General features: G+C 45.8%; 1 protein-coding gene across 1 annotated transcript in view; it reads left to right on the forward strand.

Annotated features, from left to right (window-relative positions):
- Positions 1–24,445, forward strand: part of LOC142281480 (cell surface glycoprotein CD200 receptor 1-B-like) — a 46,929-nt gene extending 22,484 nt beyond the window's left edge. The window contains exons 3-6 of the mRNA XM_075332859.1: positions 10,095–10,352; positions 13,344–13,440; positions 17,991–18,045; positions 24,027–24,445. Coding sequence (XP_075188974.1) covers positions 10,095–10,352; positions 13,344–13,440; positions 17,991–18,045; positions 24,027–24,155 — 539 coding nt within the window. The 3' untranslated portion in view covers positions 24,156–24,445. The remainder of the gene's footprint in view (positions 1–10,094; positions 10,353–13,343; positions 13,441–17,990; positions 18,046–24,026) is intronic.
- Positions 24,446–25,631: the final 1,186 nt, after the last annotated feature.

Below are 25,631 nucleotides of genomic sequence, written 5' to 3' on the forward strand. Positions count from 1 at the left end.
TCTGCGCACGCGCCGACTCCTGGCAGCATTATTTGAAGATCACATCACCAAAAGAGCATCTCACCTGCCGCACCGCCCTGCTCCACACCACTGATAGAGCATCTTACATGACCCATCACCCTACTCTACACAGCCCCTACCACAGCCAGCACAGCCGACAGAACATCTCACCCGACACAGCCAGCACAGCCCCGCACTGCCAACAGAGCATCTCATCCACTGCAGTCAGCACAGCCCCGCACCGCTAAGAGAACATCTAACCCGCCGCAGCCAGCACAGCCCCGCACCCCCAAAGGAACATCTTACCCGCCGCAGCCAGCACAGCCCCGCACCGCCGACAGAACATCTCACCCACCGGAGCCAGCACAGCTCCACACCGCCCTGCTCCACACACCCCCAACTGCAGCCAGCACAGCGCCCATTCTCCACCTCCAGGTAAGCTACATTCGGATTTTAAGACAAACCCCTTGCTTTCCTCCCAAATTTTTGGGAGGAAAAGTGCATCTTATAATCCGAAAAATATGGTATATATATATATATATATATCCGGGGTGGTCGTGGCTCGAGGGGTCCGGACCCGGGCTCAGCAGACATTCAGATCCTTGAAAAGGGAATTATTTACAGGGGAGAAGTTTGTGACGCCACCTGCGGGTTGCGGTAATGGGAGTACCGCCGCTGCTGGAAGGAGTACTGGGGCAGATGGTGGGTAGCAGCAAGGTGTCAGTCCCTCCGCAGGTAGTGAAGGCCCCGGACTCTAGAGTTTTGGTGGATATTTGGGAGCGCAGGGTGCAGGGAACCAGAGTGCTCACTGTGGGTAGTCGTGGTGCAGGATGAGGATTATAAAGTAGACACTCACACTGAAGATAAACCAAAGTCTCTGTGCCTCAGGGTCACTACAGGGGGAGCCCATCTAGGTTTCCGCTCCCACCGGTGTCACTTGGTAATCCGGAGCCGCCTCCGTGCACAAGTTAGTTCTCTGTGTGGCCCCTCGGCTTGAAGCTGTTAGGGCTCCGCTCACTATGTTTTTGGTGTAGCTGTGCTCTTGATGGCTGTCACTTGGGATTTTAGTGGGCCGCGTTACTGGAAAGCCGTATCCTCCGCAGTGTGCTGATGCCTTCAATCTCTGAGCTCCTAGGGAAGTTCATAAAGAGACTCTCCCTCCCAGTTTAATTATCAGGATGATGAATTACTCCTGACTTAGGGTCCTGTACCCCGTCGTGCTTGGTACAGGTCAGTTCTTTGTGATGTCTGATGCCAACAGTCCTCCTACGCTATGTCTGTCACACCCTTTCAATGTCCCTGCCACCGGTCCTCGACTCCTCTGGTCCTGTCTGCGACCAACCTTGGTCGAGCTCCCCGGGAGCTACTACTCCCCAGCTCCTCACTCCTCGAGGGTTCTTACTCAACTCTCTACTGAACTCCAACTCTAAACTGACTTCCTTCCCTCACACCGGTCTGCCTGACCCCTAGGTGGGTGGCCTTATTCTGCTTAACCAACACACTGGTGTGTCTGACAAGACGTGATGTGAGGTGTGGTTGGGATTTTGCTGATGTTAGTGACACCGGCTTGTTAAGAACCTGGAACCATGGGGGGGTAGATCCTGCACCCTGGGGGATGCAGTACCCTGTGGCACCCTGATATACTCAGGGGCACCACACATATATACAGTGCCTTGTGAAAGTATTCGTCCCCTTGACTTTTTCAACCTTTTCCCACTTTTCAGGCTTCAAACATAAAGATAAAAATGTTAATGTTCTGGTGAAGAATCAACAACAAGTGACACAATTGTGAAGCTGAACGATATTTATTGCTTGTTTTAAACTTTTGTAAAAAAGAATAAACTGAATTTTGGTGCGTGCAATATTATTCATCCCCTTTACTTTCAGTGCGGCAAGCTCACTCCAGAAGTTCATTGACCTTGAGGGTCTGGCCACATTACTCTGGGCTTTTCTAATTATACCTCCCTCAGGTACAGCTTCTTCCCAATTTGACCAATCCTAACTGTCAACTCACTGTTGCTGGGCAGATTTAACCTTTAACTCAATCAGCCCAGCTCTCCATCCCAATCCCAAGCTAAGGGACCAGGGAGCAGTGACACCTAGTGGTGCGTGAAAACAGTGCACCTGAGAGCACACACATATAACAACATATATATACAATATATACAACATTTCCCATACATAAATACACAAAATAACCATGACATCTTCAGGGGGGTTGCAGGGCACCAGTCACCCTCCTACATAACATGAGGCTACGTTCTCACTTGGCGTCTTTGTTCCAATTTTTTTTTAATATTGTTTCTTATTTTATTTTCATTGATTTTATGCAAATAAAAAACTGCTTTTTACAGCTACAGCAAAAGCTATGAGACTCCAGAAATCTCCAGCACACGCACACACCTGCTTTTTTTCCTGACTGAAATGGAAAATTGCTGCATTTTTTGGCTTTTGTGGTGAATGAAACTAACTTTATTTAAACATGTACTGTAGATAAAATGCACACCAAAAATTCAGCTATAAAATGCAACAACAACACAAAAAAAAATTCAGGGTAAAAAATGCAACAAAAAAGCTGAATAAAAAGCGACAAAAATATAGAAAAAAACACAGGAATAAAGGCAACAAAAACATGGAATAAAAATGAATAAAAATGGAGAAAACAAACCACAAGAATAAAGGCAACAAAAACGGAGAATTAAAAAGCAATAATAATGCAGAAAAAAACTGGGGGAAAAAGGCAACAAAAACACAGATAAAAAAGCAACTAAAGTACAGCAAAGAAAACACAGGAATAAAGGCAACAAAAACAGAGGATTAAAAAGCAACAAAAATACAGAAAAAAAACGGGGGGAAAAAGGCAACAAAAACACAGATAAAAAAGCAACTAAAGCAGAGCAAAGAAAACACAGGATAAAAGGCAACAAAAACACAGGAAAAAACACAGGAAAAAGGTCAAAAAATGTAGCATAAAAAGCAACAAAAATGTAGAAAAAAACAGTTAAAAAGGCAACATAAATGTAGAATAAAAATCAACAAAGATTCAGAAAAAAATGGGGAAAAAAGCAACAAAAACACAGAAAAAAAGCAACAAAAAGACAGAAAAAAATACAGAAAAAAGGCAACAAAATTGCAGAGAAAAAGCAACAAAAACACAGAAAACATACAGGAAATAAGGCAACAAAAACGCAGAAAAAAACCACAATAAAAAAGGCAACAAAAATGTAGAAGAAAAATCAACAAAGATTCAGAAAAAAAAAGAGAAAAAAAAGCAACAAAAACAGAAAAAAGCAACAAAAACAGAGAAAAAAAGCAACAAAAAACAGGGAAAAAAAACAGGATAAAAAGCAACAAATGCAGAAAAAAAGCAACAAATGCAGAAAAAAACAACAAAAACGCACATAAAAAACAGGACAAAAGCAACAAAAACGCAGAAAAAGCAACAAAAGCACAGGAAAAAGACACAGGGAAAAAATACAACAAAAATGTAGAATGAAAAGCAACAAACGCAGAAAAAAACAACAAGAAAGCAGAAATAAGGGGGGGCGTGGCCTGCACGCTGATGGCGAGGGCTGCTTGAAGGAGAGCTCTGTGCTGACAGCAGGATAAACCGGCTCTTATCAGCTCACAGATAACAGGATTACCAGCTACAGGAGGTGTGAGTAACCCCAGCCCCCAGCTATGCCTAAGGGGAGACCTAAAAAAACTGGCACTCCAGCCAAACTGACAGACTTCTTCCCCCTGGATAGGGATCTCTCCTCACCAAGCAAGATGGCTTCCCACTCAGCTTCTTCCCACTCCTCACAGGGAGAAACAGGCTGCTTAAGAGGCTGCACAGCCATTCCTCTGACAGAGGAAACAATGCAAGCTCTGCTGTAAACGCTGAGGGCTTCCTTGCAGGCTGATCTCAGAGAAATAGTAAGAGAGCTGAAGGAAGAGATCAGGTCTCTAGGGGTTCGCACAGAGCATGTAGAAACTAAGATGGCTGAATTTGCAACATCACATAACAATCTGATAGATGCTAACACAGCTTTGGAAAAGGAGGTGGAGGCACTAAAACGTAAAATCAGTGATATAGAGGACAGATCCCGAAGAAATAACCTAAAAATCAGAGGGATTCCCTCATCAGTAGCAGATAAAGACCTCCAGGAATACTTCCACAAGTTTCTGCAGCTTATACTCCCTGGATGGGACACCAGAGACCTGATAGTGGACAGGATTCATAGAGTCCCTAAAGCCAAAGGCATAGATCCAGCTCTGCCTAAAGATGTCCTGGCTAGACTTCATTTCTATAAAACAAAAGAAGCTGTGCTGCACACACTGAGGGGAAATCCAGCCCTGCCAGACACTTTCATGGGACTAAAAATCTTCCCAGATCTTTCTGCTGCAACTCTTAATAAAAGAAGAGAATTTGCCCACCTTTCTAAACTCCTTAGAGATCAAGACATCAAGTACAAGTGGGGGTTTCCGGTGAAGATGATAATTTTCAAAGATGGAGGCACTCACATATGTCATACTCCTTCTCAGCTGGGCAAATTGCTGGATGACTGGGGAATAGCCCACCCACCAAACCCTGGTGGGCAGGAGAATCATAGAGGCCCTCCAGACAGGATTAACCCTGAATGGTCAGTAGCTTAGCTGGGACTCCTTCCTGCTTATGGCACCTGCTGTCCCTGCTCCTGTGACACGGGATGTCACGTAGCCCCCCTGATGTTCTCGCCTATGGCGAGCGGTTATACACCGGGCACCCTACTCGGGGCAAACCGGTGTTGTTGGAATTTTTTTGTTTTTGTTCCTCTTCTCACAAATGTTCCTTAATTTTTTCTGGAAATTTCTCTCAATTCCTTGCTGGTCTAGCCCCTCTCATCCCTGATGGCGTTCCTAGGAATTCAACCCCCCCTGCGGCTCCAATATGAGAATTAAGATATTGTCTATTAATGTGAACGGACTCAACTCCCCAGCAAAAAGGTCAATGATGTGGAGAGAGGTGAAGGCATCTAACTGTGATATAGCGTGCATTCAGGAGACCCACCTTCTTTCCACAGATAATAAACGGCTACTTCATCCAAGCTTCCAACACACCTTTTTTGCTAATGACTCAAAAAAAAGAGGAGGAGTGGCCATTTTAATAAAGAACTCAGTGGCCTTTAAATTGATAAATGTCAGTTATGGAGCGGATGGAAGATATATTATTTTGTCTTGTTATATCAACAGCGTCCCTTATACATTGGCAACGGTCTACTCCCCAAATTCATCACAATTGACCTTTGCTAGGAAATTTTTCCAAGCATTCAAAGATACTGCCACAGGGGCGTAAATCATCTGTGGAGACTTTAATATACCTGTAATACGCTCCATGGATTGCTCCAACACCAGCATCCCACATGCTAAGGAACTTAAGCATCTCATCAATGAATTCCATTTTCATGACATCTGGAGATATTTGCACGCATCAGAAAGAGACTATACGTTCTTCTCTTCCAGGCATCGCTCATACAGTAGAATTGATTTTTTTTTGGTCGACAGCAAATCTATAAGTAATTGTGTGGCAGCTGATATTGGTTTAATTACTTGGACAGATCATGCGCCGATCTCTTTGTCTGTTCAGGGTAGCTTTAATGTTCAAAATTCCCCTAGGTGGAGACTGAATACCAGCTTGCTTGGTAGGCAGAAGGTACATGATGAAGTAGAGTCAGTGTTAACAGAATATTTCAAACTTAATAATAATGGGGAATTTTCTGACGAGACCCTGTGGGCTGCTCATAAAGCCGTAGTCAGAGGGCAGCTCATAAAAATAGCCTCCATCCAAAAAAGGAAAAAAGACGCAGATATTAAATATATATTAACCCGTATTCATCACCTTGAATCCCTGAATAAAGCCAAAGCATCCCCTAACTTGACTTAAGAAATTGTAACCCATAGATTCCAACTAAGATCCCTACTCCTGCAAAAATACGAACATAATCTTAAAAAAAATAGATCGACATTTTATGCTATGGGGGATAGAGCGGGGTCCTTATTGGCAAGAAGGACGAAAAAACGTGAGATCCAATCTAAAATAGAATTCCTGAGGGACCCGAACGGAACAATCACTAGACATCCCATTGAAATAGCAGAAGCATTTGCGAAATACTATGAGGCCCTGTATAATCTAAAATATGATTCCAATACGTCACAGCCGACTCAAGTGGATATACAGGGTTTCCTAGACACCCTGGATCTTCCCCGGGTCTCAGATGAGCAATTAGAGGAACTTAATCTTCCCTTTACTACACATGAAATCCTAGGTGCCATCAAAATGACTAAGTCTAACTCTGCCCCAGGCCCCGATGGGCTGCCATACGAATATTACAAACAATTTACATCCACTCTGTCCCCCTTTATGTCAAAAACCTTCAATTTTTGGCAAAATAAAGGGTCAATTTCCCCAGACAACTTAGAAGCGATAATTATCACGCTACCAAAGCCAGGGAAACCTGCAGACACCCCGGGTAATTTTAGGCCCATTTCACTCCTAAATTGTGATGTTAAAATTTATGCCAAACTAGTGGCAGATAGACTTCATAAAGTGATCCCGACCTTAGTGGCTCCAGACCAAGTTGGGTTTGTGACAGGCAGGCAATCTAAGGATGGCACCAGACGGATGCTTGACTTGATTGGACTGGTGGAGATATCGGGTGAACCCAGTGCATTCCTGTCTCTTGATGCTGAAAAAGCCTTTGACAGGGTGCACTGGGGATACCTGGAGAGAGTTCTAACAAAATTCGGGTTCTTGGGGAACATCAAGTCATCCATTCTAGCCCTCTACTCTTACCCAAATGCGTCAGTGTTGGCATCGGGGTTTCTGTCATCTAAACTTCAAATAAGTAATGGCACCCGCCAGGGGTGTCCATTGTCTCCCGCTATTTTTGCTTTAGTGGTAGAACCTCTGGCGGAAGCTATACGAAAAAACATAGCCATTTCTGGTATAAGAGTTGGGGAATTTGAACATAAACTTGGTTTATACGCAGACGATGTGATAATTTCCTGTTCTAACCTTGCAGTGTCGATTCCAGCAGTGGTGAACACATTATCAAACTTTTCTAAAGTGTCGTATTATAAGCTTAATGCGGCAAAGTCTTTGATACTGCCGTTTAATGTACCGGTGGAGGCCAGGAGTGCGCTGGAGGGGGCCTTTCAATTCAAATGGTGCGACAGGGGGATACCTTATTTGGGTATTAAGCTGACACCATCGCAGATGTTAATTAAAGAAAATTTGGAACCTCTGATCCAAAATTTAGAAAAGGAATTGGGAAGGTATGAAAAAATATCATTGTCCTGGATGGCCAGGATACAGTCCTTTAAAATGGTTTTCTTACCCAAAATATTGTATGTGCTCAGATGCCTTCCCATCAAAATTTCTCACAAAACCCTGATGAAACTTCAATCGTTGACTAACAAATTTGTCTGGGGTAATAAAAGGGCTAGGGTCGCAGGTAAAGTGTTATACCCCCCATATGACTTAGGGGGATTGGGCACCCCAAACATAACGGCATATTATAAAGCCTTATTAATTGAATCACTAAAGGAATGGTGGCGTCCAGGTAATTCACATAGATGGGCTCAGATTGAAAATTTCCTGTCCCGCCAGGGCTCGGTCAGAAGAATGATGGAAGCAGAATATTTGAGCCGTTCACGGTTCTCCCCGTGTGTTCCCACCATGTCAGCCTCCCTGGAGGTCTGGCGAAATGACTTGATTCATAAGATTCAGATTCCTCTTTCAGAGATTTCCCTCAAGTCGTTGGAATCTCAAATCCCCTTTTTGAATCTGGCCAGGTGGGAGGGATCGGGCATTACAGTGCTGGCGGATCTATACTCTGATTTGGGTGTTAACCCCTTTAATGAAATAGTACGGGAACACCCCTCTTTAAAGGGCTGTTTCTATCAACACATCCAAATTAGTCATTTTCTGGCCTCTAAATTTCCTCCAAAGTCAAAGCCTCTGTTACCTACAACAAAGGCTTTGGTATTTAAAAAGATAATTAAATCCAAAGGTATCTCCTCGACATACAAATGGCTCAATAACCCCCCCGAAGAGCAAAAATCTCCTTATATGAATAAATGGGACGTGGAGTTGAGTGTCTCTACCTCACCTTCAAACTGGCACTCGGCATCAGCAAATATCCAAAAATATTCCAAGTGTATAAATCATCTGGAGCAACTGAAAAAAGTACACCTGCGATGGTATCGGTCCCCAGCCAACTTAGCACAGTTCCTCCCAAATTATTCGCCACATTGTTGGAAGGGCTGCCTCCAAAGGGGTACTCTTGGTCACTGCTGGTGGGCTTGTCCCAAGGTTTTCTCGTTCTGGTTGGAGGTGTTTGGCCTGATGGGTGAGCTGACAGGCAATCGTATTAATCCGAATCCGGCTCTGGCAGTGCTAAACGTGGGTATAGAGGAGTTCTCTTGGGAATCCAGGGGTTTATTAGTTCACATTCTAGTAGCTGCCAGATATTGCATAAGTTTGCACTGGAAATCCCCAAAGACGCCTACATTAGTTGAACTATATAACCGAATTAATCTCCAATGCCAATACGAGTTCTGTCTGGCTCACTCCATCCGCGCCAAAAACAAAATACTTCAGATTTGGGACACGTGGCTAAACTCTGTATATGCATCCCCTGTCAGGCATCTGTTTCCAGGGCAAACTGTTGATAATTAAAAACGGGTCAAATAGGCTCAAAGTGTGTGTTACGCAGGGAGTTCACCCATACCACATGTCAATAGTCAAGGTGTTTAAATCTCTGTTGTTGTTACTGCTCGGGCTGCCCCAAAACACCATCCAATTCCCTCCCTCCCCCCTCCCCCTCCCTGGTTGCTTCCTTGCAACCATCCATGGTCCTCCCCCTCTCCCCCACCTGTCTCTCCCCTCCCTTTTCTTATCTTCCTTTCTTACTCTCTGGTTCTGGTTGTTTGGATCCCTCATTTTGAGGATTAAAGAGTAAATTGGTAGGTTGACTCTATACGTATTGGGTATTGATTAACCTAAAAAAGTTGCAACTTGCATCAGACATGATTGTTGGTGGTGTGACAGGAAATGTGAATCATAATCAAAGGTGACACTACCACATGTTACAGCGTTGTTTTCTTTGTGTATTATTGCCAATGATACCTGAAGTTCTCCTTTTTTTTGTAATGTAACTTCCTACAATAAAAATTGATTGGATTAAAAAAAAGAAAGCAGAAATAACACAATAAAAAAGGCAGCAAAAACGTAGAATAAGAAGCAACAAAAATGCAGAAAAAAAACAGGAAAAAAAGCAACAAAAATGCAGAAAAAAGAAACAATAATGGAGAAAAAAAAACAGAAAAAAACAGGAAAAAAAGGCAACAAAAATGCAGGAAAAAAACAGGAAAAAAAGGCAACAAAAATGCAGAAAAAACCATAGGAAAAAAGGCAACAAAAACATAGAATAAAAAGCAACAAAAACGCAATGTGTATTTGTGTCTAGCCTATAGGTGTGTCTAACCTATGACTCAATTTTATTTTTTGTTTTTAAAACAAGCTGTGTAGGGGGATACAACTTTTCCTAAAAACAGAAAAACCATTGTTTCTGCAAATGTTGATGTGTTCGATAACAACTACGTTTTTCTCTGCTGCAATTCACAGTGGAAGGGAGCTATTATATCAGACTTCTACCACATTAATAATTAATTACATATACTGGTAATTCAATGTAATAAGCAACGGTTGCCATCAGCCTTCAGTAGGTGCCAACTTCTTCATCTCTCCATTACATCTGCAGCATTATGAGTGCAGCTCTGGAGAATAATACTTGTACTCGGCTTGGAGCATGGTGTCAGGAAATCATAACAATGGCAAAATGTATTTTAGAATGTATAACTTTCGGTGGACGTGAAGCTTGAAGATCATGAAACTCAAAATATATTCCGAGGCTGCCCCCTACTGCCATAATGTGTAATTATCATGATATTCACTTCTTTACTAAGCAGAGTACCCGTGTCTCCCAATGTGGCAGAATGGCCTTGGGCTGCTCGATCACTGGGGTTCAGATTGAACTTTATATTCATTTTTTATTATTTTTTACTTTCAGTGAAACCTTTTGTAATAATAAAGATGGATGAAAATCGGCATCCGGAGTGTCAAGCAATCGGTGGGAATCCAGCGGCCAACATCTCATGGACCCCAGAGCCTAGAGATGCAGTAAAGACTTGGCAAAAAAGAGAAGATAACGGAACCACGACCGTCTTCAGCTCATACAACACATCCAACGTCACAGAATTCACCTGTATCGTGTCTCATCCGACTTTGACAAATCCCATAGAAAGACAATTATCGACCCTTGCTTTGGGTTTGTATCAGGTGTTCCTCCATGTGTTTGTTATTCCCTTAAAGGGGTTGTCCACTACTTGCTCAGCCTCTTAGATGCTGTACCCAAACGCCAGACATACTGGTGACCTGAGTTGTCTGGCAGGTCATTAAGGGCTATCACTTGGGTGGCGTGTGCAGTATGTGTATTGTCGGATACAATAACCTTGTTGACACATTTAAATCCCACTTAAAGTAATTTGTCACATGCCATAAATATGTATTTTTTCTTTAAGTGGTGTAAATGCCGCTGTTCTCCTGAATCCGGTGATGTGTTTCTTGGCTTCCTGCGCCTCTCTGTTCCTGAGATAAGGCCTCTTCTTCCCAGAATAATAAATCTAGGGAAGTGGGCGTGGTCATCAACTCTGGGCGGGTTTATGAAGACTACACCCACTTGGCTAACAAGAGTAGATTTCTATTCAGAAAAGATGAGGCCATATCTCAGGAACCCAGAGGAGCAGGCCGAAAAGAAAAACATCGCCGAATTCAGGAGAACAGCAGCATTCCCACTAACTAAAAAATAAATACTTATTTATGACAATCGACAATGTTTATTAAGTATACTAACATATGTTTTATTTGAAACAAATTGTTCAACAGCTAAAAATTATTATATATTTGGCTAACACGGTTCAAAGATATATTTTACCTATATATATTTAACACTAGAACTACTGAGGTAGTCATTTTGACTACTTTGCACCATGTATTTCTATATAGGTGTCACGAGTCCAGTAGTTCTAGTGTTAAGGTGTCAAGTCCTCTCTAAATAGAGTATGAAACATATAGGAAAACAAAATAAATCCCAGAATCATGCCAAGATTAAAAACAAAATATATAAAAAATCTAATATCTAATTTTTTTAATGTTCCTGAAGCCCAAAATGGCACCAGAGAGGGTAAATAACAACAAAAATGAGTAGAATAGGCTAGCTATCTTGTCCTAATATACTGTAATTGTACTGGTGATGGTCATGAGGACACAACTTCTTGCCCCGCAGTTGAGTGTTATCATGTGGATCCCAACATCAGAACAACCAGTATGATATTGGAGTCTGGCTTTTATGGAGGTCAAGTGCCCAGTGGCGTAGCAATGGGGGGACGGAGGGGGCGGCACGAGTCAGGGGGGGCAGCATTTTGGGGGTAAAAAGTAGAAAATACCGAAAGTACTGGGTACATCATGGCTCCCTGGTACTTAAGGACCCATGACGTGCCCAGTACGTCATGGCGAAATCACAGCCCCGGTGGCTGCGATCGGTGTGCAAAAACCTTAGATTCAGCGAGGAGGGAACCTCTGCCTGACCTCAGGAGGGGTGGTGTCTCACCCCCCCAGAGCTATGGAGGCTGTGATTGGCTGACAAACGCCGCTGTGATATTTCAACCATTGAAAATGGCTGAAACATTGAAATCCAGCCATGATCAGTGCAGCTATAGCACTGATCATTGGCTGGAGCTGGGTGATCGCTGCTTCACCCGCCCCCAGATCTGATTGGAGAGACCGGCCTTTCATCACTTTACTAATTTCTCAGATTTACTAGTAACTAGTGATGATAACTCTAGCATGCTCGTGGAAGTGCCCGCTCATCACTAGTTACCAGTACCGAGCACCCGAGCATGGTAGTGCCAGCTCATCACTAGTTACCAGTACTGAGCACCCGAGCATGGTAGTGCCCGCTCATCACTAGTTACCAGTACTGAGCACCCGAGCATGGTAGTGCCCACTCATCACTAGTTACCAGTACTGAGCACCCGAGCATGGTAGTGCCCGCTCATCACTAGTTACGAGCACTGAGCACCTGAGCATGGTAGTGCCCGCTCATCACTAGTTACCAGTACTGAGCACCCGAGCATGGTAGTGCCCGCTCATCACTAGTTACCAGTACTGAGCACCCGAGCATGGTAGTGCCCGCTCATCACTAGTTACCAGTACTGAGCACCTGAGCATGGTAGTACCCGCTCATCACTAGTTACCAGTACTGAGCACCCGAGCATGGTAGTGCCCGCTCATCACTAGTTACCAGTACTGAGCACCCGAGTATGGTAGTGCCCGCTCATCACTAGTTACCAGTACTGAGCACCTGAGCATGGTAGTACCTGCTCATCACTAGTTACCAGTACTGAGCACCCGAGCATGGTAGTGCCCGCTCATCACTAGTTACCAGTACTGAGCACCCGAGCATGGTAGTGCCCGCTCATCACTAGTTACCAGTACTGAGCACCCGAGCATGGTAGTGCCCGCTCATCACTAGTTACCAGTACTGAGCACCTGAGCATGGTAGTACCCGCTCATCACTAGTTACCAGTACTGAGCACCCGAGCATGGTAGTGCCCGCTCATCACTAGTTACCAGTACTGAGCACCTGAGCATGGTAGTGCCCGCTCATCACTAGTTACCAGTACCGAGCACCCGAGCATGGTAGTGCCCGCTCATCACTAGTTACCAGTACTGAGCACCGGAGCATGGTAGTGCCCGCTCATCACTAGTTACCAGTACCGAGCACCCGAGCATGGTAGTGCCCGCTCATCACTAGTTATCAGTACTGAGCACCGGAGCATGGTAGTGCCCACTCATCACTAGTTATCAGTACTGAGCACCGGAGCATGGTAGTGCCCGCTCATCACTAGTTACCAGTACTGAGCACCCGAGCATGGTAGTGCCCGCTCATCACTAGTTACCAGTACCGAGCACCCGAGCATGGTAGTGCCCGCTCATCACTAGTTATCAGTACTGAGCACCGGAGCATGGTAGTGCCCACTCATCACTAGTTACCAGTACCGAGCACCCGAGCATGGTAGTGCCCGCTCATCACTAGTTACCAGTAAATCTAAAGAATTAGTAAAGTAATGAATTTTTTTTTTTTTTATTTCACATTTACAAAATAAGCTAAAAAGTCTTTGAAGTTTGGTTTAATTTGTTTGGCACGGAAAACCTCTAATACAGATGTATTTCATATTTCCTTTCTTTTTTCTTAAAGGTGCTGGACCAAACAATGTAATCCTAATCGTAAGCTTAATATTAGTCTTTGCGCTGATTCTTGGGATGCTTTTGTTGTGGCAGCGATCAAATATCAGGTATTTATTTTAAATTGTAATGTTTTTAAAAAATGTATTTTTTTTATTAACTATTAATAGTGATGAGTGAGCGCTGCTGTGCTCGTTACTGGTAATGAGGAATGAGGAGTGTACATTGCAATGCTCGGGTGCTCTTTACTCGAGTCAAGCTTTTCAGACGCTCTGTTGGGCTAGGCTCGAATAAAGAGTATAATAGAAGTCAATGACTGGTCAGTTCAGCTCTCCGCTGACAGGCAGCCTCCTTGTTGTAAAGTTTGCAAGTGCTAATCTGAAGCTGGCCAGATTGCTGGATTTGACAAGCTTCAGTGCAATAGGGCTGCTGATCCGAACTATCAATTATTAGCAGCACCCAACCAGGAAGTTGGGAGACTGGGGAGCACTGTGCTCCTGAAGAGTAAAAATGAACAAAGACATTAAAGGGATTGTGTCAAGTTACTAAATTATCCTCTATTAAAAGGATAAGGGGCAATTTACTGATATCTGGATGTTCGACCTGTCCTGCCACTGCAGCTCTCTGCCCAGGCATCATCACTCAGCACAAATGTAGCACCCAGGTATATGGGATACGCAGTGTCTCTACAGGGAATGTCATGGGTGGCCGTTACCTAGTTCCGTGCCCTGGGCCCTTTTTGTAAAGGGGATATTTACAGAGGATTGGTGAATAAAGTTTATTCATGACGCCAATTGCGGTGTTGCGGCTATATATATAAGAAGCCGCTGCAAAATGTCTCTGTGCCGCCCCCACGTCAGCAGCTGGGCAGCTCGGATTCGGATCCGTGGTGGCTCAAGGGGTGTCTTCATCCGGCGGTAGTGCAGCCACTCAAATGATGGGGGGGTATTTACAGGGGATCATGAATTTAGAGTTTGTGACGCCACCCGTGGTGTGTGGTAATGTGGGGTACCACCGCTGCCATTGGGGAGTACCCAGGGTGATGACGGGGGAAACCAGGTGTGGTAACCCTCCACGGGTAGGGGGATGCCCCGGGACTCGGTGATGGAGCCAGGAAGTGCCGTTGGGGGATGACAGGGTCAGTAAGTTGCGTACTCGCTCAGTTCATGAAGCTGACACCTACAACTTGGTAATCCAAAGTTCTGGACACCGCTGCCGCTGAGGGGGAGCTAGTTTGGGTTCTGTCCCCGATGGTGTTGCCTGATGATCTGTGACCTCTTCCCTGGCACTTTGTCTACTTCTTAGTTGGCCCCGGTAGCATAAAACTAATCGGGTCCCGCTCCCCAGTGTGGCTAACTGTGAGAGCTTGCTCTCAGGGTTCATGCTTGGAATTTCCTGGACCGTTTTGTGGAATGTCCTATCCCCCTCGTGCTAGTATCCCGATTTTGGAGTGGGTGGAGAGCGGATCTTGAAGGCTCCGTTCTCGTCGGGTGAATTTTCAGGTAGCCTGACGCTACTCCCCGACCTAGGGTCCACGTACCCCATCGTGCCCTGGTCCCAGCCCGATGATGGTACAAGGCCGCCGGCTGTCCTCGACAGTTCCGTGCCCCTTGTCACGATCCCCTGCGACGAGGGGTCCAGTTCCTACTAGGCCCAGACCACGGTCTGCTACCTAGTTACTTCCAAGGTGCCCGGCTCCTGACCTCCTCTCTCCTTCACCTCCAACACTACACTGGCCTACTCCTCACACTCCTGACCTCCCCTTACCACCCCCCCAAGTGGGCGACCCTATTCCACTCAGGCAGTCCACTGGTGTGTCTGGTGGGTGTGGTGCAGAGTGTTCCTAGGATTTTGATTAGCTGGTTTTGGCAACACCACAAGTTGGGGACCCGTAACCAAGGAGGAGGTGGATATTGCACAGAAGGGCAGATTGCACAATACCCTGTGATGACCTGATAGACCAGAGCGTCACATCTCCACTAGGGCTAATGGTATTGGCAGCTAGTGTGGTAGTCCCTCGGCAAGTAGGATATTGCCCCAGCGGGTGTATGGTACAGTGAGCGTTAGAAGGAGTCTAGACAGGTATTCAGTGCTACTGGTTTACTCACTTTATGTAGGTATTAACTAGTTGCCCGAGGCCGGCTGGTTTCGCCTCCAGGTCCCCTTCGTCCCAGTGCCAGTCTGGTTCTCTGGTACTTTCTTCCCCTGCACCTGGCTCTGGTAAGTGGGTCCCCGTGGTATGGAACATTGGGGGTCCCCAGTTTGTGGTTTGTCCACTTCTGTCCGTCTGACGGTAGCGTGAACCCTTTGGGGTTGGAGTCTCTGGTCCTGTCCCCGGCTCTCTTTGCTACTGAGTCTTCAGATTCTTTAGGGTCAGCAAGATCCTTGATGGTCCCCTTTGCTGTACAGGTGATAACAGGTCGGCTTGAAGCTCTTTCCTGTCCTAGGGTCCTGTACCCTGTCGGTGCGTAGTTCCGGGAGTACTCCACTGTACTCCACCGGCAACCACTTCTCCTGGGTACCAGGTCACTGTTAACCCGAGTCAGGACGTTGTTCAGTCACACCTTTACTCCTCGCTTGTCAGACACCATCCACTGACTTTCTGTGTTGTCTGTGTCCACATTCTGCCCCTCCCACCTTATCAACTAGTGGACTGGAGTGGCTCCACCTCTAGGCAGCTATCCATTGGTCCCACCCTAGCTTGGTACCATTATATGAGAGATTGTTGAGGAAAACTGGGATTGCCTGGGTTTTTGGTGGTAGTGTCACTGGGGTTCTGGGTCACTAAGGGGGTAGGCCCTGCATCCTGGTGAAGATGCAGAACCTTGTAGCTCCCTGATGGCTTCAGCGGTGCTACACGAAGGCTGTCACCGATGATAGAATATGCAAGGAGACCCAATGAGAGTCCATGTATATGAGCCCGGAGGAAGCTGTGCAGAGGACCGGATAGGGGGCTGCACCAACCTGGCCACTCATAATATGTTTATTATGTTCTGAGATCACTCATTCAATGGCAAAATTTGTGTGAACTGACAAATTTGACTTTTGGCAGATTCGCTTATCACTATTATAGATACTTATACATTCAGGGGCTTTTTTTCCACTTAAATGTATGTATATAATTAACAGCTCTTCTTCATAAATATAAATATAAATAAATAACTAATTTAATAATATATTTAATCTATTATAATATAATATAATATATTATAATAAATTTATAATAATAAATACATATAAATAAATAACTTTATTTATTATTAGCCTTCATTAAAAATGTTGCACCGTTTACCTTCTATATCCTCAGTGTCACTGCAGAAAGCGTTAACTGAGATTACAAACAAACACAAATAATATCTGAAGGTCTTCAGATCCTTTGTCTTTTTCTACACTTTTTCTCTAGTTTCCTTATTCATTGCTTTTATTTCCTTCCCAACATAACTTAGTTTGCCCGGTCTGCACCTGCACGGTTCATAGATCTGTCTCTTTTTCTCCATTCTATAAACATGTGGATACTGGGGGCCCCATTCTTAGAATTTTAGGGGGTTCCAAGTGGTAGGACTTCAGCCATCCTATGGAGAAGTGATAGTCTCAGTTATGGCACAAAACTATTAGGCTAGTTTCACACTTGCGTTGAACGGTATCCGTTGCATTGCGTTGTGTAACGGATGCAACGGATGTGTTGCATATAGTGGCACAACGGATGCAACGGATGCTGCAAAACAACGCAATTAGTTTTTATTTTTTATTTTTTTTACAGTTTTACCAGCGGCAGACTATTGTAAACGATCAGCTGATCACTCCCAGTAGCCGGCCGCCGGGTGATCAGCTGATCGCTCCCTGTAGCCGGCCGCCGGGTGATCAGCTGATCGCTCCCTGTAGCCGGCCGCCGGGTGATCAGCTGATCGCTCCCAGTAGCCGGCCGCCGGGTGATCAGCTGATCGCTCCCTGCAGCCGACCGCCGGTGATCAGCTGAGCGCTGTCACTTGCCGGCCGCCGGGTGATCAGCTGATCGCTCCCTGCAGCCGACCGCCGGTGATCAGCTGAGCGCTGTCACTTGCCGGCCGCCGGGTGATCAGCTGATCGCTCCCTGCAGCCGACCGCCCGGTGATCAGCTGAGCGCTGTCACTTGCCGGCGCCCGGGCATGCCGGCGGGCGGGCGCTCAGCTGAGCGCTGTCACTTGCCGGCGGCCGGGCATGCCGGCGGCTGGGCATGCCAGCGGGTGGGCGCTCAGCTGAGCGCTGTCACTTGCCGGCGCCCGGGCATGCCGGTGGCCGGTCGCTCAGCTGAACGTTCGGCCACCGCGAGCCAAAGTAAAGTTTGATTTAAAAAAAAAAAAAAAAAAAAAAAAAAAAAAGAGCATGCGCAGTGGAATCCAGAGGATTCCGCTGCTCAAAATAACGTTACATGCTGCGTTCCTCCCGCTCGGCGGAAGCAACGGAGCGTCGCCCAGCGGAAGCAACGCAGGTCCTTTTGGTACAATCCGTCACCCATAAAAGTCTATGGGAAACAGCGGAATCCGTTAACGGATTCCGCTGTTTTCCAAAAGGGCGGATTGTAACGGAAGGAAATAAACGCAAGTGTGAAAGTACCCTTAATCTTTGATTGAAACATTGCATGGCCAGGTCCAAAAATTAACCATAATTTCGTTCTCCCCAGAATTTGTCTCAGCGTAAACCGCAACAGTCCCGAAGCGCAACAAAATTCCAACACGGTGAGAACTTATTTATTATATAGTATTGTCATTTTTCTCAGCCTGTAATCTGCTCACTGATCATCACACATTATAAACCATTGAGACTCACATTTCCAAATAATTTTTAGGCAAATTGAAGAAACCATTGTCCGGAGCCACTAGCGTTCTGCCCCTGAGGTACCTGAGCCCTAAGGGTCATTTTGCACCCCATGATTTTACACCCACCAAACACTTAGGGGTACTTTGCACGTTGCGATATCGCTAGCCGATTGTAACGATGCCGAGCGCGATAGTCCCCGCCCCCGTCGCACATGCGATATCTTGTGATAGCTGCCGTAGTGAACATTATCGCTATGGCAGCTTCACACGCACTTACCTTACCTGCGACGTCGCTCTCCTTCCTAAGGGGGCGGGTCGTGCAGCGTCACAGCGACGTCACACGGCAGGCGACCAATAGAAGTGGAGGGGCGGAGATGAGCGGGACATAAACATCCCGCTCACCTACTTCCTTCCTCATTGCAGGCAGGATGCAGTTAAGGAGATATTCCTCGCTCCTGCGGCTTCATACACAGCGATGTGTGCTGCCGCAGGAACGAGGAACAACATCGTACCTGTCGCTGCAGCGAAATTATGGAAATGACCGACACTACACAGATCATCGATTTACGACGCTTTTGCGATCGTTTATTGGTGCTTCTAGCCTTTACACGTTGCGACGTCGTTACCGGCGCCGGATGTGCGTCACTTTCGATTTGACCCCGACGAGATCGCAGTAGCGATGTCGCAACGTGCAAAGTACCCCTTAGGGCTGATGTGTGCTCTTACTGTATGAGGTGGGCATAGGAACTGAGACAGCTCCATATAGCACAGGTGTCAGCTGTGTAATACAGTCAGCACCAAAGAGTAACTGCTGTGATCGTCGGATGCAACCTTTTAGCCTCTTAAGGCCCTGTTACACACAACGACATATCTAATGATATGTCGTTGGGGTCACGGAATTCGTGACGCACATCCAGCCTCGTTAGCGACGTCGTTGCGTGTAACAGCACCGAGCGACTGTTAACGATCAAAAATACTCACCTAATCGTTGATCATTGACACGTCGTTCATTTTCAAAATCTCGTTGGTCGTTGTGGGCGCAGGTTGTTCGTCGTTCCTGAGACAGCACACATCGCTACGTGTAACACCCCGGGAACGACGAACAACAGCTTACCTGCGTCCTCCGGCAACGAGGTGGTCGTGTCGTTAATGCGGCTGCTCTCCGCCCCTCCACTTCTATTGGTCGACCTCTGTGTGACGTCACTGTGACGGCGAACGAACCTCCCCCTTAATGAAGAGGTTGTTCCCCGCCCACAGTGACGTCGCTAAGAAAATAAGTGCGTGTGACGGGTACTAGCGATATTGTGCGCCATGGGCAGCGATTTGCCCATGACGCACAAACAACGGGGGCAGGTACTGTCACGAGCGACATCGCTAGCGATGTAGCTGCGTGTAAAGCCCCCTTTAGTTGTTGATATCAATGGTGACAATCACATGTCAGAAGGTAGGAACGTTGGAGTTGCCTCTGACTCTCATCACCCCCCCCAAAATGAGACTGGGGAGGTGCTAATGGGTTATCTTTTTAGCCTATTGAAGTCATCCTCAACTGCCATCTTTGAACACCTCGGCTCAAAGGGAATCGTCAATTTTAAAATACACTGCAAATTCTACTGTGCAGATGATTAAGCAGTCACATAATGCTTAAGGGGATGAACTACAAATGTAAAAAACATTAAAAAAGTATTTAAAAAATGATATGTATATATAAAAACATAAATTTCATACTGCTGACGTATGTAATTGTCCAAACTAATCAAATCTAAAAATATTTATCCCATGCGGTAAATGCTGAAACGAGAAACAAAAATTGAAATGTCATGATCTCTAGGTTTTTTTGTTATTTGAAATAACCAAGCTGTGTCTGTAGCTGTGAGCTGCCATTAACCCCTTATTACCCCGAATTCCACTGCACCAGGGAAATCGGGAAGAGCCGGGTAAAGCGCTCGGCTTGTCACATCTAATGGATGCGATAATTCTGGGTGGCTGCAGGCTGCTATTTTTAGGCTGGGGTGAGCTGCCATTAACCCCTTATTACCCCGAATGCCAATGCACCAGGGCAATCGGAAGAGCCGGGTAAAGCGCTCGGCTTGTCACATCTAATGGATGCGATAATCCTGGGCGGCTGTAGGCTGCTATTTTTAGGCTGGGAGGCCCAATAAGCATTGGTCTCCCCAGTCTGAAAATACCAGCCCTCAGCTGTCAGGCTTTATCATGGCTGGGTATCAAAATTGGGAGGAAGAGCACATAGTTTTTTTAAATTATTTATTCAAATAATTAAGAAAATCCAACAAAACCACATGCGGTTCCTCTTGTTTTGATACCCAACCAAGATAAGTGCACGGCTGGAGGCTGCAGCCTGTTGCCATATGCTTTATCTGTGCTGGGTATCAGAATATGGGGAGACCCTATGACAATTTTTTTTTATTTATTTATTTTTATATCACCATAGACACATATAGCATCTGTGATTGGAAGCAGTCAGACGCTGTCACTCAGAGTGGGGTGCGTTAGACTGCATCCAATCACAGACGCTGATGGGCGGTAAAAGCAGTGTATATGCATGAAGGCTAATGCGGGGCCCCGGAAGTGAATGAGCAGTCACGGGAGCAGTTACAGCCTCGCCAAAACCTCGGTAAGTATAGCACCATTGCTCCTATCCCCCTATCCCTTCTACCACCATTTTTTAATGTCTAGATTCTGGTCTCGATAGACTTATATGAGGACCAGCATCTGGCCAGATACGCGGGATCAATCCCGCATATGTTTGTTCAAATATCTTAGTTTTTCAATTTTATCACTGAGCAGCGGTAATGTCACATAAAGGTTTGGGCTCTGGAAGTTGACGTGACATCACCAGCTCGTGCAGACGCTCACTCTGAGTGACTGGGCTGTGGGTTGTGTTTCACAGCCTAATATGGAGCGCGCACTGCATAGACTTTCAGAAAGAGTCCGGCTTACAGTGCAGTCCCTGCGCTCCCAGCAGGTGAATGCCCGGCCTCAATGCGGTGTGCGGGTAAGAAGATTCAAAGGAGCTTATCCTTCTGCCACATCTCAGCGCCTCAACCCGGCTACATCTGAGTATCTCAGCTCTTCTACATCGGTGCGTCACAATTCTCCTACATCTGTCTCAGCTCTGCTACATCTGAGCATCTCAGCTCTGTTAAATCTGAGCATCTCACCTCTGCTACATCTGAGTGTCACAGCTGTGCTACAGCTATCTCAGTTCTGCTATATCGGAGTGTCACAGCTTGGCTACATCTTAGCATTACAACTCTTTTAGATGTGTCTCAGCTCTCCTACATCTGAGCATCTCAGCTCTGCTACATCTGTCTCAGCTCTGTTACATCTGAGCGTCACGTCTCTGCTGCTTCTGAGCATTTCAGCTCTATTACATCTGAGCATCTTAGCTCTGCAACATCAGTCTCAGCTCTGCTACATATGAGTGTCTCAGCTCTGCTACATCTGAGTTTCTCAGCTCTGCTACATCTGAGTTTCTCAGCTCTACTACATCTGTCTCACATCTGCTACATCTGTCTCTGCTTTGCTACATATTACCTTTTCACTAACATGTAGGAGAGCTGAAACAAATCTAGCAAAGCTGAGACAGGTGTAGTTGAGCTGTGATGCTCAGATGTAGTAGATAAGCTCCTTTGAATATCCTTACATGCGCGCCGCACTGAAGTTGGGTATTTCCCTGCTAGGAGAGCAGGGACTCCTCTGTCAGCCGGACTTTTTCTGAGCTGAAGAACTTTTGAGAACTCTCTCTGCTACTTTTGAGCACCTTAGCTGTGCTACATCTGAGCATCTCTGCTCCGCTACATCTGACGGTCTCAGCTCTGCTACATATGTCTCAGCCCTGCTACATCTGTTTCAACTCTACTACCTCTGAGTGGCACAGCTTTAATACATCTGCCTTAGTTCTGCTACATCTGAGCATCACAGCTTTGCTACATTTGACTCTCAGCTCTGCTACCTCTGTCTCCTTTCTGCTACATCTGTCTCAGCTCTGCTACATCAGGCTCAGATCTGCTACATATGAGCGTCATAGCTCTGCTACATCTGAGTGAAATGACCTGATGTAGCAGAGCAGAAACAGATCTCTGACTGCATCTGCTGTGCTACATCTGTCTGATTGTGCTCTGCTACATTTGTTCATTTCAGCTCTGCAACATCTGTTTATCTCAGCTTTGCTACATCAGAGTGAGATGGTCAGATGTATCAGAGCAGAGACATATGTAGCAAAGGTGAAAAAGATGTAGCATCGCTGTGACACTCAGAGGTATCACAGGTGAGACAGATGTAGCAGGGCCGTGACACTCAGATGTAGCAGAGATGAGACAGATGTAGCAGGGCCGTGAAACTCAGAGATAGCACAGTTGAGACAGATGTAGCAGGGCTGTGACACTCAGATGTAGTACAGGTGAGACAGATGTAGCAGGGCCGTAACACTCAGAGGTAGCACAGGTGAGAAAGATATAGCAGGGCCGTGACACTCAGAGGTAGCACATGTGAGACAGATGTAGCAGGGCCATGACACTCAGATGTAGTAGAGGTGAGACAGATGTAGCAGGGCCGTGACACTCAGAGGTAGCACAGATGAGACAGATATAGCAGGGCCGTGACACTCAGAGGTAGCACATGTGAGACAGATGTAGCAGGGCCGTGACACTCAGATGTAGCAGAGGTGAGACAGATGTAGCAGGGCCGTGACACTCAGATGTAGCAGAGGTGAAACAGATGTAGCAGGGCCGTGACACTCAGATGTAGCACAGATGAGACAGATATAGCAGGGCCGTGACACTCAGAGGTAGCACATGTGAGACAGATGTAGCAGGGCCGTGACACTCAGATGTAGCAGAGGTGAGACAGATGTAGCAGGGCCGTGACACTCAGATGTAGCAGAGGTGAGACAGATGTAGCAGGGCCGTGACACTCAGATGTAGCAGAGATGAGACAGAGGTAGCAGGGCCGTGACACTCAGATGTAGCACAGGTGAGACAGATGTAGCAGGGCTGTGACACTAAGATGTAGCAGAGGTGAGACAGATGTAGCAGGGCCATGACACTCAGATGTAGCAGAGGTGAGACAGATGTAGCAGGGCCGTGAAACTCAGATGTAGCAGAGGTGAGACAGATGTAGTAGGGCCGTGACACTCAGATGTAGCAGAGGTGAGACAGATGTAGCAGGGCCGTGACACTCAGATGTAGCAGAGGTGAAACAGATGTAGCAGGGCCGTGACACTCAGATGTAGCACAGATGAGACAGATATAGCAGGGCCGTGACACTCAGAGGTAGCACATGTGAGACAGATGTAGCAGGGCCGTGACACTCAGATGTAGCAGAGGTAAGACAGATGTAGCAGGGCCGTGACACTCAGATGTAGCAGAGGTGAGACAGATGTAGCAGGGCCGTGACACTCAGATGTAGCAGAGATGAGACAGAGGTAGCAGGGCCGTGACACTCAGATGTAGCAGAGGTGAGACAGATATAGCAGGGCCGTGACACTCAGAGGTAGCACATGTGAGACAGATGTAGCAGGGCCGTGACACTCAGATGTAGCAGAGGTGAGACAGATGTAGCAGGGCTGTGACACTCAGATGTAGCACAGGTGAGACAGATATAGCAGGGCCGTGACACTCAGATGTAGCAGAGGTGAGACAGAGGTAGCAGGGCCGTGACACTAAGATGTAGCAGAGATGAGACAGATGTAGCAGGGCTGTGACACTCAGATGTAGCAGAGGTGAGACAGATGTAGCTGAGCAGAGACATTGCTGTGATCTCACTCTTATCATAAGTCGATGCTTGTGTCACGGTAAGATGTAACAGATTTAGGATCATACATGGCCTATATGGACATATCAATAATCTGTAACTTTTTATTGTGTTTGTTATCTCATCAGATCGAGGAAGTGGAGCCATACGCGAGTTTTACTGAAAAAGTCAACACCATTTACAGCACAGCCGGTGACGTCACCGAATATAAAGGAACCCAACAAAGAGGAGCAAAAAAACTACCGAACAGACCTTAAGGGTGTGCTCACATGTGGTGAATTTGCAGCGTTTTACAAGACCAGCAGAGGGAATGGGATTTCGGAAATGCTTTTATTCATGTGTATTTTTAACCCTTCTGCATTTTTTCCAAAAATTAGCAAGTCCATGCCTCCAGTGTTCCTGCAGCATTTTCCTCCCATTTTCAAAAAACACTTATACATCATTATGTATATTATGCATCATGCTTCACTAATTTATTTGTTGCTTTTTTTTATATTATAAAAAAATATATATATTTATATATTTATTTAGATGATCAAAAAGAGATCTCAGGCTCAAGTTTGCTAGGCAGACTAACAGACACAATAAAAAAATAACTAAAATAAATATAAAATCAATCAAAATATAAAAAAAAAAAAAAAAGAATATATATATATATATATATATATATATATATATATATATTACAGTCGTAGCCAAAAGTTTTTCCACCATTGAAATTGTTATAGAAAATGAAGTATTTCTCCCAGAAAATTATTGCAATTACACGTTTTCTTATGCATCTTTATTTTGTTTGTCTTTATTGGAAAAATCACAATCAAAAGAACAAAGCAGAGAAAAAAAAATTTGGACATAATTTCTTACAAATTCCCAATTATAGACTGGACAAAAGTGTTGTCCACATTCCAGATTGTGGGTAAGCAACTTTGTTTCCAGAGAGGCCGTACTGGGCACAGCCTTAAAAGGGAGGCCGACATGACTGGGTTAGGTCGGGAATAAGAGAGGGGGTTTTTAAAATGACGGGGGTTAGGCAGGGGTTAAAGATACTTAGATGGGGCAGGAATAGAGGAAGTTTGAATTGTGCATTATGGGCGTAGTTAGTGGGGGCGGGAACAATTAATGGGTTTATAAGGGGTGGTCAGTTAGTGGGGTCATCCATTTTGGCACAGAAAACGGTACAATCTCCCACCCACCCTCCCAATTTTCTTTTCTTGTCATAGCAGCATAGCGAAGGGGAGGAGGGTCCTCGAAGTTGGAATTTGCGGTTTGTGGCGGAACGGTGGGGGGGAACCCGTCAGGTTCTGGACCCCTCATGTGCACTCTTTATATGCCGGCGGGTAGAGGAATCCCGTGGTAGGCCTGGTGGGCCGCGGGTTGGGGACATGTGTTCAGATGAGGCCAGGTTGTTGGTTAACTGGTGCCTCCGAGCCGGTGCTTGAGCGGCTGGGGGTAAAACAGCAGTCTGGCTACAGTTTGGGTAGAATACCCGTCGGCAGGTTCTTGGGGCTTCGAGGACCACCCTCCGGTTCTGTTGAGTGGATTTCTGTTATTTATGTTGTTTTGTTATAATAAAAGGCTGCTGTGGCCAATAAAATCCATATTGGTGTGCAGTCTGTTTATTTTAGATAAGGTAATGGTGGGGGGTTTATGTAAAGTCTTCAAGAATGACTCGACCATACCCGTTGTCAAGCATGTAATGTTCTCTCAAACTCACTTGTTACAAGTAACACGTG

This window comes from Anomaloglossus baeobatrachus, chromosome 2 (assembly GCF_048569485.1).
Source record: "Anomaloglossus baeobatrachus isolate aAnoBae1 chromosome 2, aAnoBae1.hap1, whole genome shotgun sequence".
NCBI lineage: Eukaryota > Metazoa > Chordata > Amphibia > Anura > Aromobatidae > Anomaloglossus > Anomaloglossus baeobatrachus.